This window comes from Tachypleus tridentatus, chromosome 6 (genome assembly GCF_004210375.1).
Source record: "Tachypleus tridentatus isolate NWPU-2018 chromosome 6, ASM421037v1, whole genome shotgun sequence".
In the NCBI taxonomy this organism is placed as follows: Eukaryota; Metazoa; Arthropoda; class Merostomata; order Xiphosura; family Limulidae; genus Tachypleus; species Tachypleus tridentatus.
Window position 1 is genome coordinate 132,580,126 of NC_134830.1, and position 27,548 is coordinate 132,607,673.

At 34.7% G+C, this 27,548-nt stretch overlaps 2 protein-coding genes across 12 annotated transcripts in view; one reads left to right on the forward strand and one right to left on the reverse strand.

Annotated features, from left to right (window-relative positions):
• Positions 1–7,249, forward strand: part of LOC143253690 (E3 ubiquitin-protein ligase TRIM37-like) — a 67,264-nt gene extending 60,015 nt beyond the window's left edge. For all 8 annotated transcript variants that reach the window (XM_076507942.1, XM_076507948.1, XM_076507946.1 and 5 more), the window contains one exon: positions 4,766–7,249. The gene's annotated coding sequence lies outside the window, so the exon portion shown is untranslated. The remainder of the gene's footprint in view (positions 1–4,765) is intronic.
• Positions 7,250–11,412: 4,163 nt separating this feature from the next.
• The window catches only part of LOC143253691 (uncharacterized), an 87,222-nt gene continuing 71,086 nt past the window's right edge, over positions 11,413–27,548 (reverse strand). For 3 of the 4 annotated variants that reach the window (XM_076507953.1, XM_076507951.1, XM_076507952.1), the window contains 3 exons: positions 23,920–24,013; positions 19,688–19,769; positions 11,413–18,639 (listed from right to left, as the gene is read on the reverse strand). In XM_076507953.1, the coding sequence (XP_076364068.1) occupies positions 17,241–18,639; positions 19,688–19,769; positions 23,920–24,013 (1,575 nt within the window). In that variant the 3' untranslated portion in view covers positions 11,413–17,240. The remainder of the gene's footprint in view (positions 18,640–19,687; positions 19,770–23,919; positions 24,014–27,548) is intronic. The other variant, XR_013029777.1, reaches the window with a different exon arrangement.

Consider the following 27,548-nt stretch of genomic DNA (forward strand, 5'->3'; position numbering starts at 1 on the left):
CAAGGAAGTTACTCTGCATAGGTAAATTATCACAAGTAAACTTGATTGTTTTGTGAAAGGGGTTTGCAAGTGTGATAAATTAAGTTATTCAAGGTCGACTGTCCAAATGAAAAATGTCATATCTGTTATGATTCCACATAAGGCTTTTACAGGGCTGAGTTGTGAAAGCTGATTTTCATTATAACCCATATTACACTACAGTCTTCACCAGTCATACAGTTGCTTGTAAAACTGCCTTCATTAGAACATGGTTGTTTGTCATTTGTTAGCATAAACTCTCAGAACAACCAGCAATGCACTCCACACTCTGAAAATATTATTTTCCTCTTCCTTCCCTTACACCAATACCTGTAAACATTCAGCATGAACCAAACCACTCAATTACAGTAGAAAACAACTATTTCAGAGACTTGGAAAACTTGCTGAGAAATGCACAAAACATTCTTAATATGCCAAATTGCTAGGACATAACCTAAAAAACAAACATACCTTTATCTCACATTAAAAGCACCATTAACAACAGGAGCACATAACTACTGCAGCAAATGGCAACAGATCCTTTAAAACAGTTCCTAGGAACTCATGAATATCATTAAGCATTGTCAAAATTCTGTCTATTCTAGATAAAGAAATTTCCCAATATTATCTATACAACCCTTTGGAGGAAGAAAAAACTAAAATTCCAAATAAAAGACATTCTTTCTAAAAAAAGAATAACAAAAAAACAGCTTTCTACTAATAACACCAATTCAAAAAATGCTTTTAATAGCATTTTTTTTGTCATAAAGAAAATACCATAACATTAAACAGTTCACTAGAAAGTACCAAACTCTCTGGCTCCAAACAGCCTAAAAAGTTAACTATAATATACAAGCCTTCTCAAACTAACAAGTCTGTTAAATAAAAGCAACCTTATAAAATGTGCAAACAGTAATGAACTCCAACATATCTCTAATGTTGTTAATCTTTCAGACACAACTCTCTGAAGCAGAACTGTCTCTTTAGTAAAGGTCTTAACTACTGCCCAAATAACATCTATATTAATGATCCTGAACTTCTCTCTGACCTTCAAGAATTCTCTAGAAATTTAAGACTTTGCATGTTTTTTTCACAGTGAACCCCACTCAACTGGAAATCAACATACACCTAACTTTAAAGAAGTCTTTATGGACATCTCCACCAGACAGAGAACCACTTCTAGAGAGGTATATTAAAGTTGTAGAAAATGACATAATACAGACCATGAAATCTTGCAAGCATTGTTTTAATAACATTAACCAAAACAAAAGAAATGCTTTAAACAATTTTAAACAACGGTATCATAATAAGCCAGCAGACAAGGGTGAAGCTATTGTTATCAACAAAGATGACACTTGCAGAAGCAAACCAGCAATTAGAGGACATTAATTTTTATCTATTAAAAAAAAAAAAAAATTACACTACCCAACAACTCAGTTTAGTAAAACTATAACTGAAACTTAAACAACTCTTAAAAACAATAAAAATATTTCACTATTTGATACCCAAACAAATTTTTCCTGGTAAATTTTATTTCTTACCCAAAATACACAAACCAAATAACCTTGTCTGACCCATAATTTCTAACATAAACATGGCTACTGAAAAGCTATCTGCCTGTACCTTCCCCTCTCACATAAAGAATGTTACTCATTTTCTCAATACCATAGAAGATATTAACGCTAATACAGTTACCACAAAATAGTTTTCTTTGCACGATGGATGTTTCTTCCGTTTACACCAATATGATGATGGACTAGAAACTCAAGTCTGCATTAAACCTCTCTAACCCATCAGAATCTTAAACAATAACTGATCTTGCTAGCCTAGTTTTAACTCTGAACAACTTCAAATTCAATAATGATCACTACATTGAGGTTAACAGTACTGCAATGGGTACCAATGTGGCTCCCAGTTATGCCAACATTTTTACTGATCATATTGAAAACCAGCTTTTACTACTCATCCTATGAAGATTAACTTCTTGGTCACAGTTTTTCTAAAAAACGGAACTTAGCAAACTGACTTGGACAAAAAAACCTACAGACAGACCACAGTATCTTCACTATAAAAGCTGTCATCTCTCTCACACTAAATGAAAAAGTACCTACAATCAAGCTCTTAGAATGAATAAAATATGCTCAGATGAACCAGACTACAGTGAACACGCTAAGGATCTTAGAAAACTATGTTACAAAGAGGGTATAAAGATACCGAAATCGCCAAGCAAGTTCAAGGTTCAAGGCTAACAACAGTCAGTGGAAAAACATCCTGAATCAGAGTAATACTAAACTTTCAAATAGAATTCCTCTTGTTATTACCTGTCACTTTAAACTTGGAAATGTTTCCAGACTTCTGGAAAAACTTTCATCTACTACAGCTCAACAGTCATTTCAAACAGATATTTCCTGAAGTTCCCATTGTCTCCTTCTGAAAAAGCAGAACTCTACAAGATACCCTTGTTCACATAAAAATTACATCCCATCCCAAAATGGTTGTTGTCCATCCAATAAAGCCTGTTGTCAAACCTGCAAATTCATAAAAATAACCAATTCTTTTTCCAACAAGCATAATCATAGAAATGTGAAAACATCTAAAGAAATCACTTGTGAAACAAAAAACACCGTCTTTTATACAGTGTAAAAATGCAATTATTAATATGTTGGACATAAACAAACAACTAAGAGGTCTTTTTAACAACTATTAACCTTCTATTAACACCTTAAAATATCTCCCTTTTGCTCAATACTTCAACCAACATGATCACTCCATTAAGGATGTTACTCTCACTAACATTGAAACAGGATTCAAAACTAAAGCAGATAGAGAAATAAAAAGCATACTGGATTGCCAAACTAAACACTGTTCAACCTTTAGGAATTAATCTGGATTCAGGAATCAGTGATCTCCAGTCATTAGTTTCATCTGTCAGAAAAGGAAAAATAACTTCATTTATTTTTTCACAAAATATCAAAGTTAATTTTTTTAAATTGTTTGGTATAATATCTTTTCAATCACTCACCAGATGTCATCTTTATTCTACTTAAACACCTAAACATACTTGTTTAAAAATACACACATTTAGCCATTTCAAAATTAAAATATCATTAACCCCTTTTCACACACACTCACTAGTGGCTACATTGCACCAGAAATGAGATGCTTATAATAGTACACAGAAATAAACAATTCCTGGAAAACCGGCTGATTCCCATGATGTAACTAAGCACCCTCTAATGTATATCACTTGTTCAATCACACTGCCACTCCCAGTTTGCCCCTGAAGAAGAAAGGTCCACTTTTCAAAAGCAGTTGGTTTATAGGGTTTGTATATCATTTTTATTAAGTCTTGCGTATTTTTAGAATATGAAACAAAACTAGCATTTTAGACTATGGTAAACTCTAGTACACAGGTTTTGTTTGTTATTTAGACAATTATATCAGTATTTAGTCTTTACTAGGATAACTTATTTAATGTTCAGAAAAATGTCATGATCTATTAGTCTTAGCATTTGTAGTTTGTTCACTTGTATTGTTTAAATATCACATACAGTTGTTCATGTTACTTTGATAACACTATGTAACAAAATCTTTTACTTTTTCTTGTTCCTGGGTAGAAAATGTTATTTCCCAATTGCTTATGCCTAAAGTAAATAGAAAAGATCTATTTTTTTCTTTAAACTTTGCTTTTGTGTCCTGGGAGCATATAATGAAAACATGATGGGAGACTATATTTGGGGGTTGATACGGGAAAGTAATTTACAGTTGCAAATCTTAAAAAACTACTCGCTTCTAAACATTTTTGTAAAACTTTAGTATATATACATGTAAATCTTGATTCATATGTTTTATTCAGACCTTATGTAAATGAAAATGTGCAAATTTGCCCATTTTTACATAGAAAATAGGTTAATTTCTTAATTTCATTATCCAGCCCACAAAAGCAAGGTTTGAAGGGAATAATGGTCATTTTCTGTACTTTTATAACATAAGCAATTAAGAAATAGCACATACTATCCAGGAACAAAATTTATGTTACATAGTGTAATTTTCTCCCGTGAGGTAAAGTTTCGTGTATTTTCTATTACATTTTCAAACCAATTCAATGAAAGTACATTTTCTAAAGTCTCCTGCTGGTACAGTAGTAAGTCTACAGATTTACAAAGCTAAATTCAGGGATTCGATTCCCCTTGGTGGACTCAACAGATACCCAGATGTGGCTTTGCTATAAGAAAATGCACCCACGCTCCCTCACTCGCACACTTACTCTCTCTCACACTCTCAATCAATCAGTAATTGGAATAAATAAAGGTGATTCCATGTCTCAGTACCTTTGGCTGCAAATCCAATGTTGAATCCATGTGATTCTATCCTAGAGTACATGCCATTTCTATTTCTTCTCATTAAAAAGACGATTTTATTTCTTAACTCTTTCCTTAGCATGATTAATAAAGGTAAAGGTGAAAAGATGCTAATCTCTTCATGTATCCCTGGCATTCAATTTTCAAAATATTCTCTAAATAATATGGGTATGAGACATTTATACACGAGTTAATTCTTTCTCTCTTTGTTCACAAGTTAGTGATTGGAAAATATTTGCAGCATTTTCTATTTCACAAAGAAAAATCTTAATGATTTACTTGTTTTGTTAAAACCATCTCAGTAATGATAGATTAAATTTTTAAATTCATTTTGGTTCTTTACTCAGAATTATTTATTTATGTAATCATTCTGCTTAACCCATTAGGTTCTTTGGCCTGTGGTCAAAAGAAACCTTTGCCGCCACCCCAGAGCTCAAAACCAACCCTAAGGGGACTTCACACCAATGCTCAAACTAAGTCACCACCTAGTTCATCCAATCTTGGTTTGTGTACTTCATCATCTTCAGACTTGTGTCTGTCATTACCACTGATGTCATCATCAACACATTCCAGTCAGTATGAAGAAGAAACTCCATTTAGAGATGAAGCAGAGAGTTCTTGTAGACTATTAACAGATGAACCAGATTGCATGAGTGATTTACCAAAGAGTAACACAAACAGCCATCTACAGAATGCAGGCAAAGAATACCAAAGTGACAGGTTACCACCTTCACCTGGAGAAATTGGTCCACAAGATTGAAATCATTTGGAACAACATTTTTACTGCATTCACACTGGTTTTTCTTCGAAGTGTTCGAAAGAAATGCTTTTATTTTCTTTCTTTTTTTTAACAATTTGGGTCAATTTTATTTGAGAGGTTGGAAATTAGCTTATTATATAAAGTACGATTTAGAATTTGAGTGATAGTTTGGGAGTGCAACACTGAAGAGACGTTTTTTAGTAACAGAACTCAAGTGACTGCTGGATGTGCAACATGAATAAGGAATTTCTTTCTAATAACACATCATATGTAGCATATAGGTTTATCTAGGCTTTATGATAAGAACTGGTACTGATATATAATGGAATAGATCTGTTATAAATCTGATTTGAAGTGTAATTTATTTAAAGTATAATTCATAATACCATATCTCTTACAAAACATTTGTTAAATTTTTATAAAGCTCGAGCATAATATCACCTCAAAATTAACATTAATTCTTTAAAATTTAACTATTTGTTAAAGTATGTATACCTTCAAAATATAGCCATGTTTTTTTGTTAAAGAATTGTATGCTTTCAAAATTGAATGTTTGTTTTTTTTTTGGTTTTGAGGGAGAAAAAATGCAAAACAGAAAATATTACTTCTTCCATTTCTTGAAACCTTAACTTATTGTATTTTTCAGGGAAGAAAACGTTCAGAACTCTTTGAGTAAGTAGTTTTGGAGTAAAAAGATGTAGCATTTCTTTTCATCATCTGCATGCAAGCATGATGTAGTATGTCATACGTCTTTAAAGTATTCTATAAAGTGATGTAAATATGCTAGATTTGGTTATTGTGTACAAGTATCAAGTTCGCTAATTTTTGAAGAATGGGGTTTTGCTTATTATGACATATCTGGTAGTGCATCAACCCACTGGATGGAAGTTTAGTGTATGGACATTTTTGTGTCCTAAAAAAACTACCCAGTCTTGTATCACTATATTAAGTAACAAGTTAAGTCCAGGTAAGTAAGTATGATCTTAGTATTAGTGTATTAAGATGTAACAAACCTGATCATTTTGGTTAAAAACATGTTTGAATCAAACAGTATCACCTACTTTTGAAAAACAAAAAATTTTTAATTGTGTAATTGCACACTTGTGCTTAGTGCCAGGTTATAAATAGTCTGTATCCTTTTTACTAATTTTTGATAGTTCTGAACATCTTGCAAAATTTTATATGCAATAAAGATTCTTCAATTTCTTTTGAATTAGCCAGTTCAACAGAATAGTGACATTAGGGTATTTGGGCTGGAACATGCCTCTGTATTCTTGAAACTTCTCTGTACTGTTGACTGTGGAACTGTTATCTTGTGTTCAAGACTGCTCGATTTTGTAAAATATTCTCTATTGAATGTAAGAGAAAAAAAATTATTCAGATGTCATGAACTTGTATGTTTCTTTTGTAATAACTGGATAGTTCATAAAAATACTGTATAATAGTAAAATATAAACCTGATCACTGATAATTTTGAGTTGAGTACTTGGAGAAAAATATTCAGAAAAAAAAACCTTTGAACTTTTATATTGTTGTATTAAAGTGTGGAATAATTTCTTTTGTAAGTTAATTGTTTGTATCCCATGAATCTTATCTGAAATCATTATTATGAGGTAAAGTCTAACTGTGTACTTTTAACATTTTTCCACCTTCAATTTAAATAAATAGTCAGAGGTAATGACATACCTCACAAATATCAAGAGGCAGTGGAGCTCAAATTATTGGTTGTGACAGACCCACAGTTATGCTAAGATGCTCTTAATATTTCCCAGCATTATAATAAAAAATTGATCAAGGGAAAAGTAACTCTTGCTCTACAAAGTTACTTTGAAGTACAATATTTTCTGTTAACAGTTTAATGAGCACCAGTTATCACTAATCATATGTTGTTATTCTGAGTTTGTGCGATCTACATCTATTCTCATTTCATGGTATTACACTGTTAACCCTTCCATGAAATATTGTTTGAAATTTTTAGCATAACTTTTTTCATTTTAGGTTTTTTTCATTTTTATTAATATAAATTAAACTGTTTGGATTTTGAATTTTTGTATTTCAAATAGGTTTTAAGTCTTTTTTTTTTTTAAACTAATAAATTGTATATTCTAAATGCATTTGCCTGAGATTTTATGTGCATTTTTGTTTCAGGTATTTATATTAATTCACTTTCATAGTGTTTTTAAAATAAAATTACTCTTACACTTAGGTTAGATTACTTTAACAGTGACCCAGCACACATTGTAAAACATTTGGTATGCTTAATGTTCCTTTTTAAGTTACATAATTTGAAGGATGTAGAATGGTAACTAGCAATCTCACAATAGGTTTGAAGTTGCTTCTTTCTGTGGAGTCGTGGTGGTTATGGGATTAACTTGCAAATTGAGGATAGCTGGTTTGAATCACTGTAACAGAACATGCTTGGCCTTTCAGCTGTGAGTGTACTATGGTCAAGTCCACTTTTTGTTGATAAAATAATAAATCAAGGGTTGTATATGGGTGATTATTTACTGATTACCCTTCCTCTATTCTATCACTATTAAGTTAGGGACAACTAGCACATATAACCCTTCTAGCTTTAAGCAAAATTCAAAACAAGCCAACTTTCAATGGATACCAGCTACTTATTCAGTATTTAACATATCGTATATGTTCTTTGACAAAGTAAATTCAAAAGAAAACTTAGGATAACCAAATGTAACGAACTGGATACCCAAGTACCTGCTATTCTGATGAAGTTACTGTATGTCAGTGTGAAAAAGTGCACGTTTATTAGGAAAACTGATTTTTATGTTGGGAAAACAATTCATTATTTAATTCAATTAGAGTAAGTTAAGTTTCATTTCAAGTTGTAGATTTAATGAACCGATTCTTATTTTTATGACATTCCTTTTTTTATAACGAAAAACAAGATACAAGTAGCTTCTTGTAATAGTTCAAGTTTTTATTTAAAGTGAATAGAAAAACTGTCAGAAATATATATTTAAGTATTTTATTTCATACACAAAAACCTAAATTCTATTATAATATTAAAATAATTTAGAGTAGTTTCTTAAGTTGCATCAGCAGTAATTCAAAACCCACAAAAAGTTACTTTCTTTGTTGAAAACTTTCAAGAAATGTAAAGGATTAATTTACATTTGTTTCTGTGCAAGCATAGATTTTACTCATTTACTTGCTTCTAGATGGCGGCACAGACTAAAGTTTTTCTTTCAATAATATACATTGCGACAAAATTGCGGAGTTACTTAGTTTCATAGGATGTAAATATACAATATTTCATTAAAAGCTAGAAAGATCTCTTGTAAACAATGTTTCAACACTATTTCTACGATTTTACAGAACAAATATTTGCTCGTAAAACTATTATAAACAAAAATGTTATTTAACTGTCAGCAAAGTATATTTTATCTTTTTCTGACATTCAACAAATGTTCCAGCAAAACACGTAAAAAACATTTTCGTGTATTAATTTGTAACTTCATCATGACCTTAAGCTCAAATTTAATCACAATAACTGTTTATATAACTCAAATATCTGATTAGTAACCTTATTTGGCATTTCAAAATTTGTTTTGACACAATTTTAAATTCTCCATAATTCCCTTTTGGTGAGTACAACGGTGTTTAATTTAATAGCAAGTGAATGTGCATACTAGTTAATATTTTTATGGATGTGTATCAGAATTGATATTTTTACATGGTTTACATATTGTCAGTCGAAAATAACATTAATTTTGTCTTGAACTTCACAGAAGGCATTTTGTTACTTTGTATTTATTGCACGAATAATGAATTTTCTTCAAATTTATAATAAATTGTACGATTCATATTTGAGCCTAAATAGGGTTAAAACCATGATAAAATATCCTTTTTACGCATGTTTTGTTTATACATTTTTTTAAATTTCGCACAAAGCTACACGAGGACTATCTGCACTAGCCATCCCTAATTTAGAAGTGTAAGGCTAGAGGGAAGGTAGCTAGTCATCACCACCAACTCTTGGGATATTCTTTTACCAAAGAATAGTGGGATTGGACGTCACATTATAACGCCCCCACGGTTGAAAGGGCGAGTTTGTTTGGTATGATGGAGATTCGAACTTGCGACCCTCAGATTACGAGTTGAGTGCCTAAAGAACCTGGCTAGGCCGGGCCCGTCCTAACGCTAGTTTGACTGCAGCACAACATGGTAACAGTTTTACGTTTTTAGGTATGCTATTTTGGTACACTGACACTCACCCGATGATAAAATGTTTACATAAAAGCGTAATTATACGCAATATTATGTTGAGAATAAACTAACCAAAGGAACAAAATATTTATTCACAATCATGATGGTGTTATTTGACTGCTGAAATGAAGACGTAAAACCGAAAATCGAGAGAGCAAATTGTGTAGACACTCCACGTTTACAATGGATCGAGGTCTGAGTGTGGTATTCCACAACGGTTTAAGTTGTACGCTTTAACCACTGTTATCCATATAATTCTAACCTTCTCAAGCCAATTTGTACAAGTTTGTGTATGTAGGCAAACTTTCTAGACGTCAGTGACTCTAAAACTGATAAAACGTTACGGTATTTTATTAACTTTCTTTTTTAACAGAGATAAAAGTTTTAATAGCACCTGTAGTGGAAAGTAATTACAACTGTATGGAATATATCACAGTATTGAACTTAATCTGTTTCCCCATTGTAAATAGTATTATGAGTTGTATTTTTAATGTTTTAATTTTATTATTAGCTAGAGAATAGGCCACGTTGAGGTCAAGGAAGGACGGAATATTTTAGAAAAAAACAACCGAAACATAGGGATTTTGAACATTTAGAAGCGAGATATCAAATTTTAAATGCTAGTAGGCCTGTCAGTTAGCGAGTAAGTAGTGTATTGTTTTGATCAGTCTTCGTTATCGCACATATTCAGTTATTCGATCGATTGGCCGTGAAACTGCACAAGTTTGTCTTTAAGTTAATTGTCGTACCGGTATCGAGGCATTTCCGTTTGTAAACTTAGGCCTATAAATTATCAATGTACTAGTGCAGTCTATAAACGTTAAGGACGTAGTAAATTAATTGGTTATAGTTGCAGGGACTAGACTTCGAGTTATTTTCATCTAATAACTTAAAGAATCCACCCAGCAAAAGAAATATGTTACAACAATTGGAAAAAAGATTAATTTTAGATAATTATTATTTTAAAATATAATGCGATAAGTAGCTTTATAAGCAAAACTTACCAATGCCAGATAATACTTAGGTTTTTGAAAAGTCGTTTTTTGGCTTAACTGTATGTATTAAACTTAGTTGTGACAAAATCATAACAGTAGCAAAAAAAAATTAAAAATACGTTGAATTGCCTTCAATAAACCTGTTTTAAAAGAGCTAACGAAAAAAAAAACAAACGACATTCAATTTTCAAAAACGTGCAGTGATTACTTATTCCAAGTAACAATGCATATTTGTCAACTTTTAAAAAGTCCCCCGATAGTACAGCGGAAAGTCTACGGATTTACAACGCTAATATCAGGAGTTCGATTCCTCTCGGTGGCCTCAGCAGATAACCCAAAGTGATTTTTGTAGAATGAAAACACATACACAACTTTTAAAGTTCACTGTTGTCGGTAGTAGTTTCCTAAGTGCGTATGAATAAAATCTTAATCTGGGCCTAGTTTGGCTTATCGTCAATCTCAACAGGATGTGACAGATTTTGTATAGCCGGTGGCAAGGTCTTTCGAGAGAAAAAAAAGGGGGCGTTTAATTATGGCTGGAAGGACGTATATGTTATTTATATTACCATCACGTAGATCTCTGAAAGTATTTTCGAAAAATATATATAAATCCAGAATTAGTACGTCAACTCGTCGTGTGGATTCATATTTACTGAAGTTTTCATCAATTAAATAAAAATTTACGAGCTTGGAATAGTATTAGTCACTAGATAAGGATCTTTGTAATAATTTGAATAATAATAATGAAGAAGTTTCCCAACGGTAGAAATGAAATTACATTGAAAGTAGTTGTTCTCGAAAAGTTTGGAATTCCATTCAGCTTTGATAAAGAGTAGGAAAATCGTGAAAATAAATTGTACCCTTGCCTTACACGAGCTGAATACATATGTTTTATTTACGTACCGTTGTTTTTCTTACGATTTATTTAGTTAGAACTAACAAAAATCTGTTATCCATCAGCTTACTAATCCTTGATGACGAGAAAACCCACTTGTGGAGAAAATTATGTGTAAACAACGGCTGGTATGGGTAGAGAAAGCACTATGTAGACAGTAGTAAACATTTTTAATGTCAATATGAACCTGCATTACAAGATTTTTTGGTATTGTTAAATAGTTTCGAATACCAAGTTGAATAATAAAATTCTGCCATAAGGCCTATAATATTATAAATACAAATCAGAATTAAAGAAAGTTGATACCCTGAGCACTTGGGAAAAGATAAATGTTTCTATTCGGGTTATAAATGTTAAGCTGTAGAACTAATAATTATCTCGTCTATTTTTTTCACTCTCGCGTCGTTTTGTAATTTTTATACATAATGTTTTCTATGTATTTTAATTAGTTTCTGCAGACAGGTCTGAAAGTAAAAATGGATAGACATTACGTAGGCGTAAAATGCTTTTTATAAATGGTTGTTGTAGATATGTTCACTTATGGGACAAAGTATTTTATTTTGAGGAAAGTTTTGCATTTAATTATGAGTAATATTCTATGGAACCTAGATGATGGAAGAATGAAAATTTTGTTCTATAGTGAAACATAAAGAATGACATCGTCTTCTAATCGTGATGAACAGAAAGTAATTTATTCGTCTTTCACCGAAAATCTGACTTAATTTACAAACCATAAATTACTAAATTAATCCACTTAATAGTGGGCTTTCACATCTCTTTTAATGTACATTTTAACGGTTAAGAATTACTTCCCGAGTAACTCTAATAACCGCTAGCTCTCGAAGTATAGCAATTTAAATGTGTAAACTTGTTCATTGTATTGGAAGAACAATTGAAGTTTAAAAACATGCAAGTATATAGACCTGAAAAAAAGAGAGAAAAAGATTATTTTGTTTACCATTATGACGACGAAGTTACCATAAATAAAGTTCCTGATCCTGTCTTAATAATTTAAATCACTAGTTGCATTTAAATGCCTAAAAGTGATTAAATGTTAGTTATATCATGATAACTGCATCTTTCCACCAATAAAACACCGATTATAATTTATACAACACAATAAAAACATGAGAGTAAGATACTTTGATTTACGACAAGTAGAACTGAATACTTTTGTTTTTTTCAGTATCGTACCACATTTTACAATTAGTCAGTTTTCTACATTGACCGAGATATTCAACTCTGACGACTGCTGTAACAGTAAAAAACCTATAAGTTTATTTTTAAAACCATCACCAATTTTATTTTCCAACAAAACAATATAACTAAACAACATATAAATAATTACCATTTTAGTTGTCTCAAAAAGCAACACAAAACAGTAGATCTGCTTTAAAAAAAGTGGATAGTCTGCTAAATATGTTGTTTATCATCAAAGTTATTGAAGTTCAATTTTAAGACTCAATAAATACTCTTGTTTTTATTCTAGTACCGACAAAGATGAATTTAAAAGGATGGTTAAATATATAGATAAGTTTTGTAAGTATACTGTTAGGGTTAACAACAATATAATTCACTACATAGAAAATACACTTGGAGATACTTTGCCAATCTCTACTATCTAAATTACATCTATCATCTACTAACAAGACAGGTCAACAATTTCATTCACCATCAGAGACTGGATTATGTTACATTCAAAAAGTTGTCACAAGGCCACTAATATTGCCCACATTCAATAGATCCACCAGGTGAAAATAAAAGTTTAATGAAAAACATAAGCAACTTGGCAACAGTTGTCAATATAAGTAATTAACTTGTCTAAAATTTACACGTTCGGTCGTCTTCAGTGACGAGTGGAAATAAATACACTAAGGATAATGAATACAAATCATTATGTACAGTTTTTGATGTTTACTCTTCTATGTATAGGTACCGTCTTCTAAAATACTTGTAAGGTCGCATATATATTGGCAAAACCCTTAGGCTTACATGTGAACATATGGGCTTTTCCTACCTGTATACACAGTTAAAATACCAACCGCGTTGTTTCTCGTTATCAATTTCAAAATTATCACCTCCAAGTTCATCCAATCTTGAATCACTCAAAGAAAGTGTACAGATATTCAATGAAGATCAAATTTAAACAACAATAGTTCCTTTTATTTTTATTCATGTTATATAAATTTTGTCTTAGGCACATAAACTTTTTTATACTTATTTCAATTTTTTATTTATTTGATACACTTACAGTTTGTTTTCAGATACCTGCGCAGAACTACTCAAAGGCCATCTGTGGTAGCTATTCCCAATTTTTAACTGATATGTTATAGTGTAGGCAGCTAGTAAAGACACCCACACCAACTCTTAGGCTCTTTTAATCAAACAGTGGGATTTGTCAGTTACTCTTATAACGTACTCACGGTCCCAAAGTGCTGTAAGTGATAATTTGTGTGTGTGTGTGTGGTAACGAGAATCTAACGATGGACCCACAATTCGACCAGCTAACCATTAGCCTACACATAGACCCTTACAACTTGCATCAAAGTAATGTAATTGCACATATTTTTGTGTACCCTCCACAGTGTACTTAATTTTACACATCAGTGATGGTGGAACTTGTAGATTTCAAAACGCTTCACTAAGATGTTTACCACTGATGCCTCTGTGCTTGGTTTGCAACGGACTCTGGAACACCATGTAATAACTGTTTTACGTGTAATCCGGGGTTTCTGCTTCCTGTTGTTTTCTTTATTTTAAATGGGGAAAAAAGTTTCCCTGAACTCTTAAAGCTGAATATTGAGCTACAAAATTGTACACAACATCCAATTGTGAAATGGATTGTACTCGTGAGCTACTACTATTATATTATTATACTATGAATATTTTTGTGTATCTCAAGACAGCTGGTATGGGTATTAAAACTTTTATTAAAATAAATTAGAGAATAACGTTTCGACCTTCTTAGGTTATCTCCAGGTTAACAAAGTGAGTGCTAACCTCAAAATAACCTAAAAAGGTCGAAACGTTGTTCTCTAATTTATATTAATAAAAGTTTTAATACCCATACCAGCTGTCTTGAGATATATTTTTACTTCAATTGGGTTTCTCGTCATTACGAATAAATATTTCTTGTAACAAACATCAAAGTTGTTCATGAAGCTGATTGGTATTGTTCTAATATTAGCTTTTATATTGTTATTGGTGCCTTACTATAAACTCGCACAAAATAATAATGTACTTAAAATTATATACATTGAATCTAGCTATATATAATTCATTTAAACAAAAAAAGTTTTGTAAATGTACGTATTGCAGACTTATATAAAACAAATAAAAATAATGTAAAATTTTATAATTTTGGTAAATATATTGATTTTCCTGGGTGCCTACCAAGGATAGAAATTACTTTCTGCCACAATGTTACTTTTAAAATCATAATTTTTTTAACAGTGACTACTGCGCCCTTCTCTGATACAGACGTTTTATTGTAACCACGTAATTCATTGGCGATAGCTTCTTTCTAATACTTGTACACCACCTATACGCCGCCTAATTTAAGAACAACAAAAATAACTAACCACAGGTCAGGTTGTTCTTCAGCATAAAGTTACGTGATGAATTATCTGGCCTCTGATCAACACAGGTTGAAAGGAAACATTTAGGGTCGTAAGTCTCCAGACTTGGCGCTAAGCCACTGAAAGGCGACCATAAGTATAAATGCAATCATGAGGAAAAAAGTAACTGGGCTTTAGAGTTCTTCCCTTCTGAAACTTCACATAATATACTTTTTTTAAACTTTCATTCTTTCGTTTTCAACATTTTTCCTACCTACATTCGACGTTGCTACAGATATATTTAATAATTTGATTTCTTTAGTAACGTGCGCTGAGTCTCTTGTATATTGTGATGGAAAAAATAGAAAGCTAACCCCATTCATATCAGCAATTGTTATTTTCTTAGAACGCGGCTGCACAACCTGTAACTCATTTAGACTTCTAATCAAAAACCAACATCTTAAATGAAAAATTACTCATTTGTTGCCAGTTTCCAGAGAAAACTAACTCGTCATTTGAAAGGTAATATTGAAAACAATTTTACCATTGAGGAAACACCACCGGTTTTCTGGTCGATATGAAAACATTCCTGATAAGGATTACAAAAATTCTTTTAGTTGATGTTAAAGATTACAAAAACACCTGTGATTCATGTTAAGGACTACATAAACACTTTTAGTTCAAGTTTCGTTTTCTAAAGAGAGAGAGAGAGAGTTTTTTTGTCTTTAAATTTGCTCAAAGCTGCTCGAGGGCTATCTATGCTAGTTGTCCCTAATTTAGAAGTAATAGACTAGAGGGAAGGCAACTGGTCAACAACACCCACCACCAGCTTTGGGGCTACTCTCTGACAAACGAAAAATAAATAGGAATACTCTTTTACCAACAAAAGGTGTTATTTACTGTCACTGTATAACGCTCCCACACCTGAAAAGGCGAGCATGTTCAGTGACTCGACTCGAACTCGCGACCTACAAATTGTAAGTCGAGCGCCCTAATCACGAGACTTCTAGAGAGAGATGAAAACACCACGGGTTAATCTATGGTTTCTCAGTTTATATTGATCTTGCAGTTGCTCGTATTCATTGTGGAATTACACCGTCTGAGGGTATCTATGAACATGAGGTTCCTAGAAATGACGTCTACTGCTTCTACGATGACGACAGTAAGAAATTGTAATGTCACCAAGGAAACCTTAGATTTTCTCAAATACATTTTCATTGCAACTTTGATCAAACTTACGCACAACAAAATGTTCCATGGACAGAGTTAAGTAATAATACTCCTGAATCTTCTCACCTCTCTCTCTCTCTTAAATCAGTAGGATAAACGTAACATTATATGATCTTTCACATCTCTCATCGTAGAGCCACTATAAAACCTTTTTCGCTATTGTGCTAGTTTATAAGTTTTTGTTCCAAATTTCTAAACTTGAGTCATCCACCACGTTTCACGTTTAGCAATCTAAATGTAATTGTTATTATCAAAGAGCGTAATTTACAGTAACGTGGATCTCCATATTCACAGTATAGTGCATTAACCATTATACCATGCCCATTGTTGGGAAACGTTCTTCAAATTATGGTAATAAAATTTAATAGAAAATCTTTATAATGGGCTAATTACAAATAAAGAAATAACTCATGGACATTTTATAAACGTTACATGTACTAAAATAACCGATCAATTACTCAATATTAAATGACTAGTTACAGCATTTTATGTTTATTATGAAAACAAAACTAGCTTAAACGATGTTATATGAAGTAACTCGAGGATAATCATTTTTACCAAATTATCTTAAATCACAACCTTCGTGTAATGAACGACGATATCTCATAGCAAATTATCATCATCTCTGTTCATTGAAATTAGTTTTTATTTGAACTGCCGTAGACATTCTTGGATAGTTTGGTTAAGAAACTACGAGGAAATATAAGTGAGAGTGGTTCCATTGGGGGGTCCAGCCCTCCCATCTAAGATATTATTAAGGGGGAGCCCCCCTTCCGTAGTTATATGAAACAAGGGAGCAAGATAAATTGAAATAATATTATAGGATAATGGAATGTTTGTGGCGACAAGATCAAAATTACAGTTAAATAGTTGTCCACAGTTATGTGAATCTCGAAACGTATTTTACTTTCTAACTCAAGATTGTCCAAGGTCATGGTTTTCATCAAAATCTGATGGAGACTTACTTTTATTTAAAATACATGTAATTAAATTTTTACTATGTTGATTATTTCACTAAAACTCAGAACTCTCTAAGAAGAATGATACTGTGGTCTAGACTCCCCCCTAGCTTCAGACTCTGATAATAACTGATTTGGTTACAGTGAAAAACAAAACAACCTGGGTATACAGTGTTAACAAACCTGGGTATACAGTGTTAACGTATTAGAAAAGGTCCACGAAAATCTCTAAATATTACTTGTTGTACCAAACAGGTACTGGAATTTTCGTGGACCCTCCTTGACTCTCCCTTCTGGGTCTAAATTTTGGAGACTGTTGACTTTGGTCGAGTCCTTGACTCGACCCTAGAGAGCAGGTCACAGGTGAAGGTCCAGTATCGCTGTTTTCCGATTCTTCTTCTTGTATTTTGTTCTCGACCTTTTCTCGATAGCTGTTTATAAACCTCTGCATTTCATTGAAAAATTCGATGTCAGTATATAAATCGATGTCTTCCAACAGTTTTCGCATTTTGTTAGCTGTGGAGACAGACTTGGCCGGTGATAACTTTTGAGGACTGGAAGAAATGCTTGATTCTGCACTTCTAGATTTGATATTTGTAGTGGATTTGCAATTTTCTTCACAAGACAAACGATACAGGTCAGAACTGATGGAGGCTCTAGATGGACGCTGTCTGAACGTCCAAGTTTTAAACCCTGTGTCAACTTTTGGGCAAACATCGGTGGGTGGTTTATAAGAAAACCGTCCTGGAAGGTTTCTTGCTAGCGAGGACCCGAATCCACCCATGTCGCTGGTCTGAGAATAACTTCTGGGAATACTAGGAGTACAGTCTCCTATGGAACTCCGGCCCTTACGACTATACACTGACGAACCGGAGCTGTTTTGGCGGTATAACTGGAGCTTTTCGGTATACCTTCCCGAATACAAGTTTTCAGTACTTTGAGATTTATGATTAATTATTGGTGCTGTCTTCTTACCAGGTGTCCCTGGTGACACCGATTTAGATTTTTTTAGAGATTTAGAAGTCGGTGCACTGGTATTTGAAAATGTCGAATCTGCAGAGGAGTCGTTAGAAATTTGCACTCTTCCCTCTACATTAGACTTTTTGGTTCTTCTGCGATCATCTACCGAAACAACTGAACTTGTTTCTGACGATTCGGGGCCAAAGCCAGAGTCACAACCATCGGACAAATACACACGGGAAGAAGGGCCAGCTTCTTCCCCATTTTCGAACATGCAGTACAACTTCCGAGGACTGAACTTTTTGGGCTGACTAGAGACTCGAGGACTTGCTCGACTTTCTCCTTCAGAGAATTCGGAAGAGCTGTCTGCGGAGAAGGATGGTGGCCGTGAAGGCTTGTTAGACACTTGGAACTGTGATCTAGGGGTTCCTGATGACCTACCCTTCTCTTGGGTTGGACTTTCACTGTAATAGTAAAGACTGGTACTGGACGCGGACGAGTCATCACTATATTGAGAGCTTCTTGACGGCTCACGTGGAGGAATATCACGTATGCTAGAAGACAACCCTGTGCCCTTTTGACCAGAAGTAACGGTGACTACTCGCCGGCGAGACTGTGGTGAAGTCGGAAGGCTATCGTCCAATCCACTTTCATATGCTGAAGGAGTTGAAGATCTATGGGAGCATAAAGAAAGTCGTTTCAATGTGTGACTTATAAATATCGCTTCGAAATAAAAAAAAAAAACAGTAACTGAGAAAATATTGAGTTTTACGACATATATAAGACAGCTCACAACTATAGGTATTGAGATTTTTTTTCTTTTCAAAATACAGCTTTCTGAAGAACGATGAAGAATAAACACATACACAAAGCAACACTTTGATGTAACACATACATATTTAATTTTCAAGTATTTTAGTTAATTCAAGTTATATGTCAACGCAAATTTTCGATCTTTAGGTTTGGTTTGGTCAATCTATTAACTTTTCTGTTTGGTCAACTAAGGCGTACTGTCCAGTATATTCGTTTTCACTCGTTATTCATGTGGTTATATACTTTTCTAATTCCCTTATCCCTCTCTATTTTCTGTGACTAAAGGTTTTATAAGTCTTAAGACACAGTAATCAAATATATTTATTACGATATGAACAGCGTTTCAGTAAATATCATAATTTTGATGCAACTGTAAGTTTATAAAATCTGTATGGAGCAGAGGCACTGGCAGAAAATGACCCTACCCACGGAAGTCTCGGAATGTCACCATCGGCAGAATGGTTTTAGAGGTAAAGCCCGACGGCCACTCCCTTCCCTATTTTTTTTACCTTTTGAAAGTTAGTTCAAAGTCTTTTTTGATTCCTTTTGTTGTCTTAATATCGCATGTAGAACACAAAACGTCTCTCAACCGACTTTATTATCAGCCTGCTGAACACAGCGGAATGCTAGCTTGTTTATTTGTAAAGTACAAGCTCTCTGTATTCTGCCCATCACGTTATCAAAACCCGGTCTTTAGTATTATAATCACACAGACTTGCCACTGTGTCACTGCAGGGACGAGTGTTTGCAGATAGAGGGTTAATACATTCGCTCTTTGAACAGGGCTAAATTTACGAACTGCGTAACTTAAGGAAGAAATATTACACGTTATATATGTTAATGTTTTACACGCTTGGCATCGTCTCCAACAGGAATGAACTACATATATTATACACGGTACGAACTTACCTGTTGTACGTGACTTTCATGTTAGACGAACCTCCTTTCCCTGGGGTCATGGTAACTTTCGCCGAAGACGACGGTCTAGGGCCTGCCAAAGAAAGTTGAAAACAGATTAATAATGTTTTAGGTCGTATGAAAAACTCTAATTGACATTTCATCAAAAGTAACACAGTTAACCAGATATTTAGCTTACCCGGGGCAATGATAAATAAATGCTAAAACGGCAGCTAGTTACGAATGCAGGAATCAACAGAAAAAAAAACAAACTAGACGTCCTTTAGAATAAAATACCATTCCTTTATTTGGGCATCACGCACACAGTATTGGTGTGTCTGTAGAGTATTTATACACAATAAACTGTATTTTGTTTTCTTAACCTTCGACAGTAATTTACTTCTTTAATACAGGAAGGAAAGATGTTCAAGAAAATCAGTCGTTTTTAATATACAAGTGTTACTGTGGGACTTAAACTATGTGTATAATATTAAAAGTATAAAAACTTAGGGTGATAATCTGTCAAACATTCAGGAAAAGTTTACTAATTACAAGCGGAAGTAACAGGTTACAACTTGGTGACTTTTATTTTTAGAAATATAAATACTTCGAAGTTTGTAGTATGCATTATTTATTGTGTAGTGCATAGTCGAGGGATTTACATATTTTGATAAAAAGTTTAGAAAAAACAACCTTTATAATACTCCTGTCTGTGTGTATACATATATACACACATATTTGTACTTTAACCAATGGCCCGGCATGGCCAAGCGTGTTAAGGCGTGGGACTCGTAATCTGAGGGTCGCGGGTTCACATCCCCGTCGCGCCAAACGTGCTCGCCCTTTCAGCCGTGGGGGCGTTATAATGTGACGGTCAATCCTACTATTCGTTGGTAAAAGAGTAGCCCAAGAGTTGGGGGTGGGTGGTGATGACTGGCTGCTTTCCCTCTAGTCTTACACTACTAAATTAGGGACGGCTAGCACAGATAGCTCTCGAGTAGCTTTGTGCGAAATTAAAAACAAACAAACAAACTTTAACTAATATTAAACGACAAAGTTTAACAACGATTTTAATATCAAACAATTGTGTATAATTACCCTGAGGAAGCTGTAAATGCGAAACGTTAGTTAAATACAAATATATATCTGGAATGTAAAGGTCGTTTTTTCTAAATGTTTTGACCAGAAAAATGCTTCAAAGTCAAATATTCATACGAACACCCCCAATACTCGCCATTGATTGCAAAAATAAAATATATTTTAGTACAGTTTTAACCAAGATACCAATTTGAAATAATAAATACAAACGTTATTTGAATACCTAGAACACAACTATTTGGAAAATTAGGCTAACAGTATAGTATATGATGTGGCCTGGTATGGCCAAGCGCGTAAGGCGTGCGACTTGTAATCCGAGGGTCGCGGGTTCGCGCCCGCGTCGCGCCAAACATGCTCGCCCTCCCAGCCGTGGGGGGGGTTATAATGTGACGGTCAATCCCACTATTCGTTGGTAAAAGAGTAGCCCAAGAGTTGGCGGTGGGTGGGGATGACTAGCTGCCTTCTCTCTAGTCTTACACTACTAAATTAGGGATGGCTCAGTGCAGTGGGCTAATAACCTACTCGCTTAAATACTTGTTGAAGAATTCGCAAGCGATTGCGGCCCTATGTTCCTAGATGGAATCTAATGGTGATAACTAACAGTATTCGTGTGAGTTCATGCATTACTAAATATCGTAAAAATGTCTTTTTTTTTTCAAGAAGATTTTGTTCAATCTTCAAAGCTGTTATTTAATTGAATTTAATTAATTACTGGCATGCTTTCTGCAACTTTTTTAAAGTTACAAGTTACGCTGTAAATGCACGATCTCGTGCCTGTTTTATTGCACGTTTTCTCACGCGCTGTTTGAACCATTGATTAATTGAACATAAACACAATATGTTTAATTTGCATTAGTATTTTTGATCGACAAACTGGTCTCATTTCTATAGGGTGTCCCAAAAATGTATACCCACTTTGAATGATTATAACTCACTCAAACTTTTTTTTTTACAGGTTCAACTGATTTAAAGTAATGGTAGAAACAAAACTAATCTTTGAGAAAAGGAAATTTATCTTAAAGTGTTACTGGAAGTGTGATAACGTAGCTGAAGTGCAGAGACGTTTTCAAACAGGTCTATCAACGCGACTCACCATTACATACAGAGATAAGTTTGAAACAAATGAAATTGTTCAAGACGTCCATAAAGGGCGTTCTGGAGGACCACGGTCGTCCACCAGTCCCACACGAGAAGCAGAGCTGTTGGAAAGTCTCCAATAAAATTGTTCGACAAACAGCCCGTGAGACAGGAATCCCAAAATCGAGCGCCATTAGCATATTGAAGATGATTCTGACCGGAGAGTTGAAATTTGTGAGTGGTACCTGGCAAAATCTACAGAGGATGCACAGTTTACAAACAAGATTGTCTGGAGCGATGAGGCCACATTTATGTTAAATGGCTCAGTTAATCGCCACAGTTGCATCTACTGGGCACCTCAGAACCCGCATGTTACGGTTGAACACCACGTAGACTTACCAGGGGTTAAAGTGTAGTGTAGATTATCAGCGTTAGGCATAATTGGACCATTCGTTTTCGAAAACACAGACACTGGTCTCGTTTTTCTGAACTTGCTCCAAGAAGCTGTCGTGCCACGTATTCGAGAGCAATTTGGAGATGAGGAGTTTTATTTCCAGCAAGATGGAGCACCTCCCCACTACCATGGTAATACGAGGGCCTATCTTGACGAAAATTTGTCAAAAAGATGGATTGAGCGAAGAGGTAGAACTGAATTTCCCCCACGTTTACCAGACCTCACACGTCTGGGCTTTTTTGTTTTATGGGGATACGTCAAAGAAAAGGTCTAAAGCACAAAACATGCGACAATCAATGAGCTGAGAGCAGCAATCGAAAGAGAATGCACCCAAATACAAAATGAAACGATACGCGAAGTTTAGAATTACATCTGTCTGCGATATCAACAGTACCGGGATCAGAACGGTCATCAGTTCGAACACCTGTGATAACTCAAAAGATTCTACACTTGTCTTCTTAAACTTGGATTGTATTGTTTTGTTTGTTTGTTTTGGAATTTCGCACAAAGCTACTCGAGGGCTATCTGTGCTAGCCGTCCCTACTTTAGCAGTGTAAGACTAGAGGGAAGGCAGCTAGTCATCATCACCCACCGCCAACTCTTGGGCTACTCTTTTACCAACGAATAGTGGGATTAATCATCACATTATACGCCCCCACGGCTGGGAGGGCGAGCATGTTTAGCGCGACGCGGGCGCGAACCCGGGACCTTCGGATTACGAGTCGCACGCCTTACGTGCTTGGCCATGCCAGGCCTTAAAAGTACAACTTAACAATATATGTTGCGTATGTGTTTTCTTATAGTAAAGCCACATCGGGCTATCTGCTGAGCCCACCGAGGGGAATCGAACCCCTGATTGTAGCGTTGTAAATCCGTAGACAAACCGCTTCACTAGCGGGGACCTTGGATTGTAAAACCTAGATATATCTTTATAAACATTGTATTCATAATCATTCAAAGTATGTATACATTTTTGGGACACCCTGTATTTTGGTGAATATTTTGCCTTATAGTTAAACCAAATAGTTTTAAAAGATCAAATAAACAAAAATCACCAAAAACTTTGTACATACAACCTCTGTTAAGTTCAAAACATTTGAAAATAATGATTTGATTAACGCGTCAATTTTATGTTACGATTTAGCCTATTAATAAAAAGAAAAATTATTAATATTAAAGTCGCCCCTTTTTACCCTGTGCACCATATAAACTTTGTGTCCGTTGTCTAAGAAGTTTAATTCTCAAATCTCAGCGATACAGTTACAATTTACTCGTTTTAATTTCAACAAAACAACTGTGTCAATATAGGAACCTATATAATTTCAAGAAACTAAATTATGAACAAATGTGTTTGCAATTCAGAACTTTGAGTTGCGTACTCCTCACTGACAGAGGGTCAACTCTTAACGAAACGTGACCTCACTTCTGGACTCACATACTCGACACTGGTAGTGAGTTAGGTTTTATCATGAATATGACCACACTTCAGTACTCTTAGTGACGTGTTCGATATTTATAATGGGTCGGTTTTTCATAAACATTACCACAGTTCAACACTCTTACTTAGGTAGTCGACATTGGTAATGTGTCATCTTAACATCACGATAGCACTTACCTATGCGACACTGACAAGGATCATGTTTGTCTAAGTAATGCTCCAGTGTGTCCCAGCCTCCTCCGACCCGCACCATCACGTGATTGCGTAGAATCTATTAAAACAAAAATATGAACAAAATGTTGACATACTTCGTTTCGTCGAACTTGATTACGAAGTTATATAAAGTATAACTTTAGGGGGAGGCAAGGTTTTCAGACGCGCACATGCGATAGCTAGTTTTTCGTTTCTGAAACACTGTTTTAGTTACTTCCATGCATTTGTACCAACAATCGACTTATTTTCCATTCACTAAAGGTAGGATTCTTACAGAGGCAGACTAGAAGGAGGGGTGGAGCGGCTTAGCGATTTTGGCTAATGTTACGCCTAATACAACCATATATCTGCATATTCTAAATTTGTTTTGTGTTTTAACTTTAAATAACTGGCCACAAACATTGGATGAAATTGATATTTTTTTATGTGTTTAAAACGCGAAAGAAAGAGGGATAATTTGTGAGAATAATTGATATATGGATGGTATTTATTATTTACTGTATTTATGATTGAATTTTTTATGAGGCTCACTTGTGATTTGAAACTTTTGCTTAAGTGAAGGGTGAAAGTCTCATAAAAGAAAATGAAAAGCCGAGGTACTCAGCTGGACGAGTTATTTCTGTTTATGAAAAGGAAAACAAATACGTTTAAACATGACAAAAGGACAATTTGAGTGTAAATGAATAAGTGCTTTCTGACTGAACAATGGAACGCAAGCGCATCCGGAAAAACAGCTCAAATTAGTCCCGGTACTATTACTCCCTTAGAATATAAGTACCGGGAGAATTTCGCCCCTGGACAACGTCAGGAATCTACAAATAAGCTGGTGAATAAAATAGTTAAAGAACTCATAAGCATACAGACACACACTATAACTGATAAACATACAGACACACACACTATAACTGTTGGTTGTTTGTTTATAATTAAGTACAAAGCTACACAATGGGATATTCGTGCTCTTCCCAGCACGGGTATCGAAACCTGGTTTTTAGCATTGTAAGTCCACTCTGACACTGAAGGGGTGGTGATGTTGAGATGAAATTTATCATAGCTACAGCACTTCACCCCTGAACTTCGTGACCTTGTTCGTTATCTCCTTCCTTTTGATATAGAAACTTTTTGTTATTTAAAAACGAATTTTTATATAATTGTTTGAAAATTAATAAGTCTGTGAATATTTGGTAAACACTTTATAACTTTTATAATAACAGAAAAAGAAGAGAAAATACTGTCTGTCAGACAGAATTTTCAGGAGTTTCTAACGTAATTCATTTGAACTAGATAGTTGAGTTTCGATTTGTGTGTATTTGTAGAATAATTTTGATAACTTACATTTTCATATTTCGTAACAATCCATCTATTGTATATGTTTCACGTCAAGATGTTGGTGTAGTGAGATCATGTTGCCATGTCTACACTGTAAGACGTGACACAAGGTTGATCTCGAGACATTACAGTCATGTAATCTCAGACACAGAGACGACTCCTATCGTAGTATATAAACTAATTACAATTCTGAAGGTGTTTAAATTATGTGTACACAGGTTTAGCATGGCTTGGTGGTAATTCTGTTTAGATAGGCTTGGCATAGCCTGGCAAGTACAGCGCTCGACTCGCAACGTGTGGGTCGCGAATTCAACTCTCATAACGGAACATATTCTGCATTTCAGTCGTAAGGACGTTATAATGCGATAGTCAGTTTGACTATTCGTTGGACGGAGGTAGTTCTACGAAGTCATAACGTTAAAATATGGGATTTGATTCCTTGCGGTGGACACAGCAGACAATTTAATGTGGCCTTACTTAACAACAACCTATTCGTTTGTAAAGAGTAAAGAGTTGGTGGCGGGTGGTGTTGATTAGCTGTCTTCCCTCTTGTCAGCCACTGCCAAATTAGTGACGGTTTCCGCAGATAGTCTTCGAGCAGTTTTGCGCGAAATTTAACGAATAAACAAATTCTGCGCATTCTTCTGGGTTTCTTTTTGTATCTAAAATTATGATTGTTTAAATATTTCTCTATGCTTGACAAATAGTGTTTATAACTCTACACAACCCTATTCGTAACGAGAAGTAACTGTTCGTTGTCAGTTGTACGCCTAACAAACAGGAAAATTACTTTCCGGATGCCATTGTTCTATACGTTATTTTGTTTGAACACTTGCGACTGTTAGAGAATCCTCAGGAAGGAAATAACCTGATCTGAATGTGGATTAGTTTACCATTGTATGAATATTATGCTTGGTTCCGGCAGGTCTCGTTTTCTAGTTTTACTTAACATACAGGATTCGAATTCGCAGATTGCATGTTAGGCGCCCAGACCCTGTCTGACTCCGAACACATAAATTCGTTTCGCTTCTTCTTTGCGGGTATTTGGGTATGTTGGATTTTAGATACCCAAGAGGGTCAGGTGCAAAAGACCTCTTCCTCCATCCTTAACTTTCATTTCAGCTACTACTATGTTGTAATTGCAGTGCTTTAGGGTCAGAGTAACCCATAGTACTCCAGCCAGGGTCAGAGTAACCCATAGTACTCCGGCCAATGTCCATATATTTTCTTGAGTTGCCTTTTTCTCAAATTTTGTACCCTGGATGGTCAGGTGCTCTTTGACCTCTTCCTCATTCCTTTACTTGTATAACCATGCAGTGTTGATTGGTGCTAGTTACTGCTTTAGGGTCAGAGTGTGTACTGATATACATATATAGATATTATTTTGCCCTATCGGTAGGAAGTCTAGTTTGATGGTGGCCTCTTTTGTTTCCTCTCTCTCTATATATATTTATTTATTATTATCTTATTTTATTATTATTATTTTCATTTGCTTATTTTTGTGTTTAAAATATATGTTGATCGGGGAGAGGTGTTTAGGACTATCTTCATCATGTATGAGGTACCTGTCTAGTTCGCATAATAATTCATTTTTCATCCAATTTTTATCAAAATACGTTATTGCATAATGCAGGATCTATCTGGTATGGTTGGTATGTTTGAATATTTGTGTATGAATTTAGATGATGTTGCTCTGGGAACTGTTTGTTTGTTTCGAATTTCGCGCAAAGCTACTCGAGGGCTATCTGCATTAGCTGTCCCTAATCTAGCAGCCTAAGTCTAGAGTGAAGGTAGCTAGTCACCACCACCCACCGCCAACCCTTGAGCTACTCTTTTACCAACGAATAGTGAGATTGACCGTCACTTTATAACGTCCCCACGGCTGAGAGGGCAAGCATGTTTGGTGCGACCGGAATTCGAACCCGCGACCCTCGGATTACGAGTCGAACGCCTTAACACATCTGGCCATGTCTGGCCACTTTGGGAACTCTGTATGCTGTTGTGAGGAATATGTTTTGTATTGTTTGTAGCTTGGTTTTAATTGTTTTGTCACTAACACATAAATGGCACATTCTAAGTTCCTTTTTGAATTTCGCGCAAAGTTACACGAGGGCTCCCCGCGCTAGTCGTCCCTATTTTAGTAGTAGGAAGGGCAGCTAGTCACCATCACCCACTGCCAGCTCTTGGGCTATTCTTCTACCAACGAATTGTGGGATCCGTCGTAACATGTTATAAAGCGCCACGGCTGAAAGCACGTTCGGTGT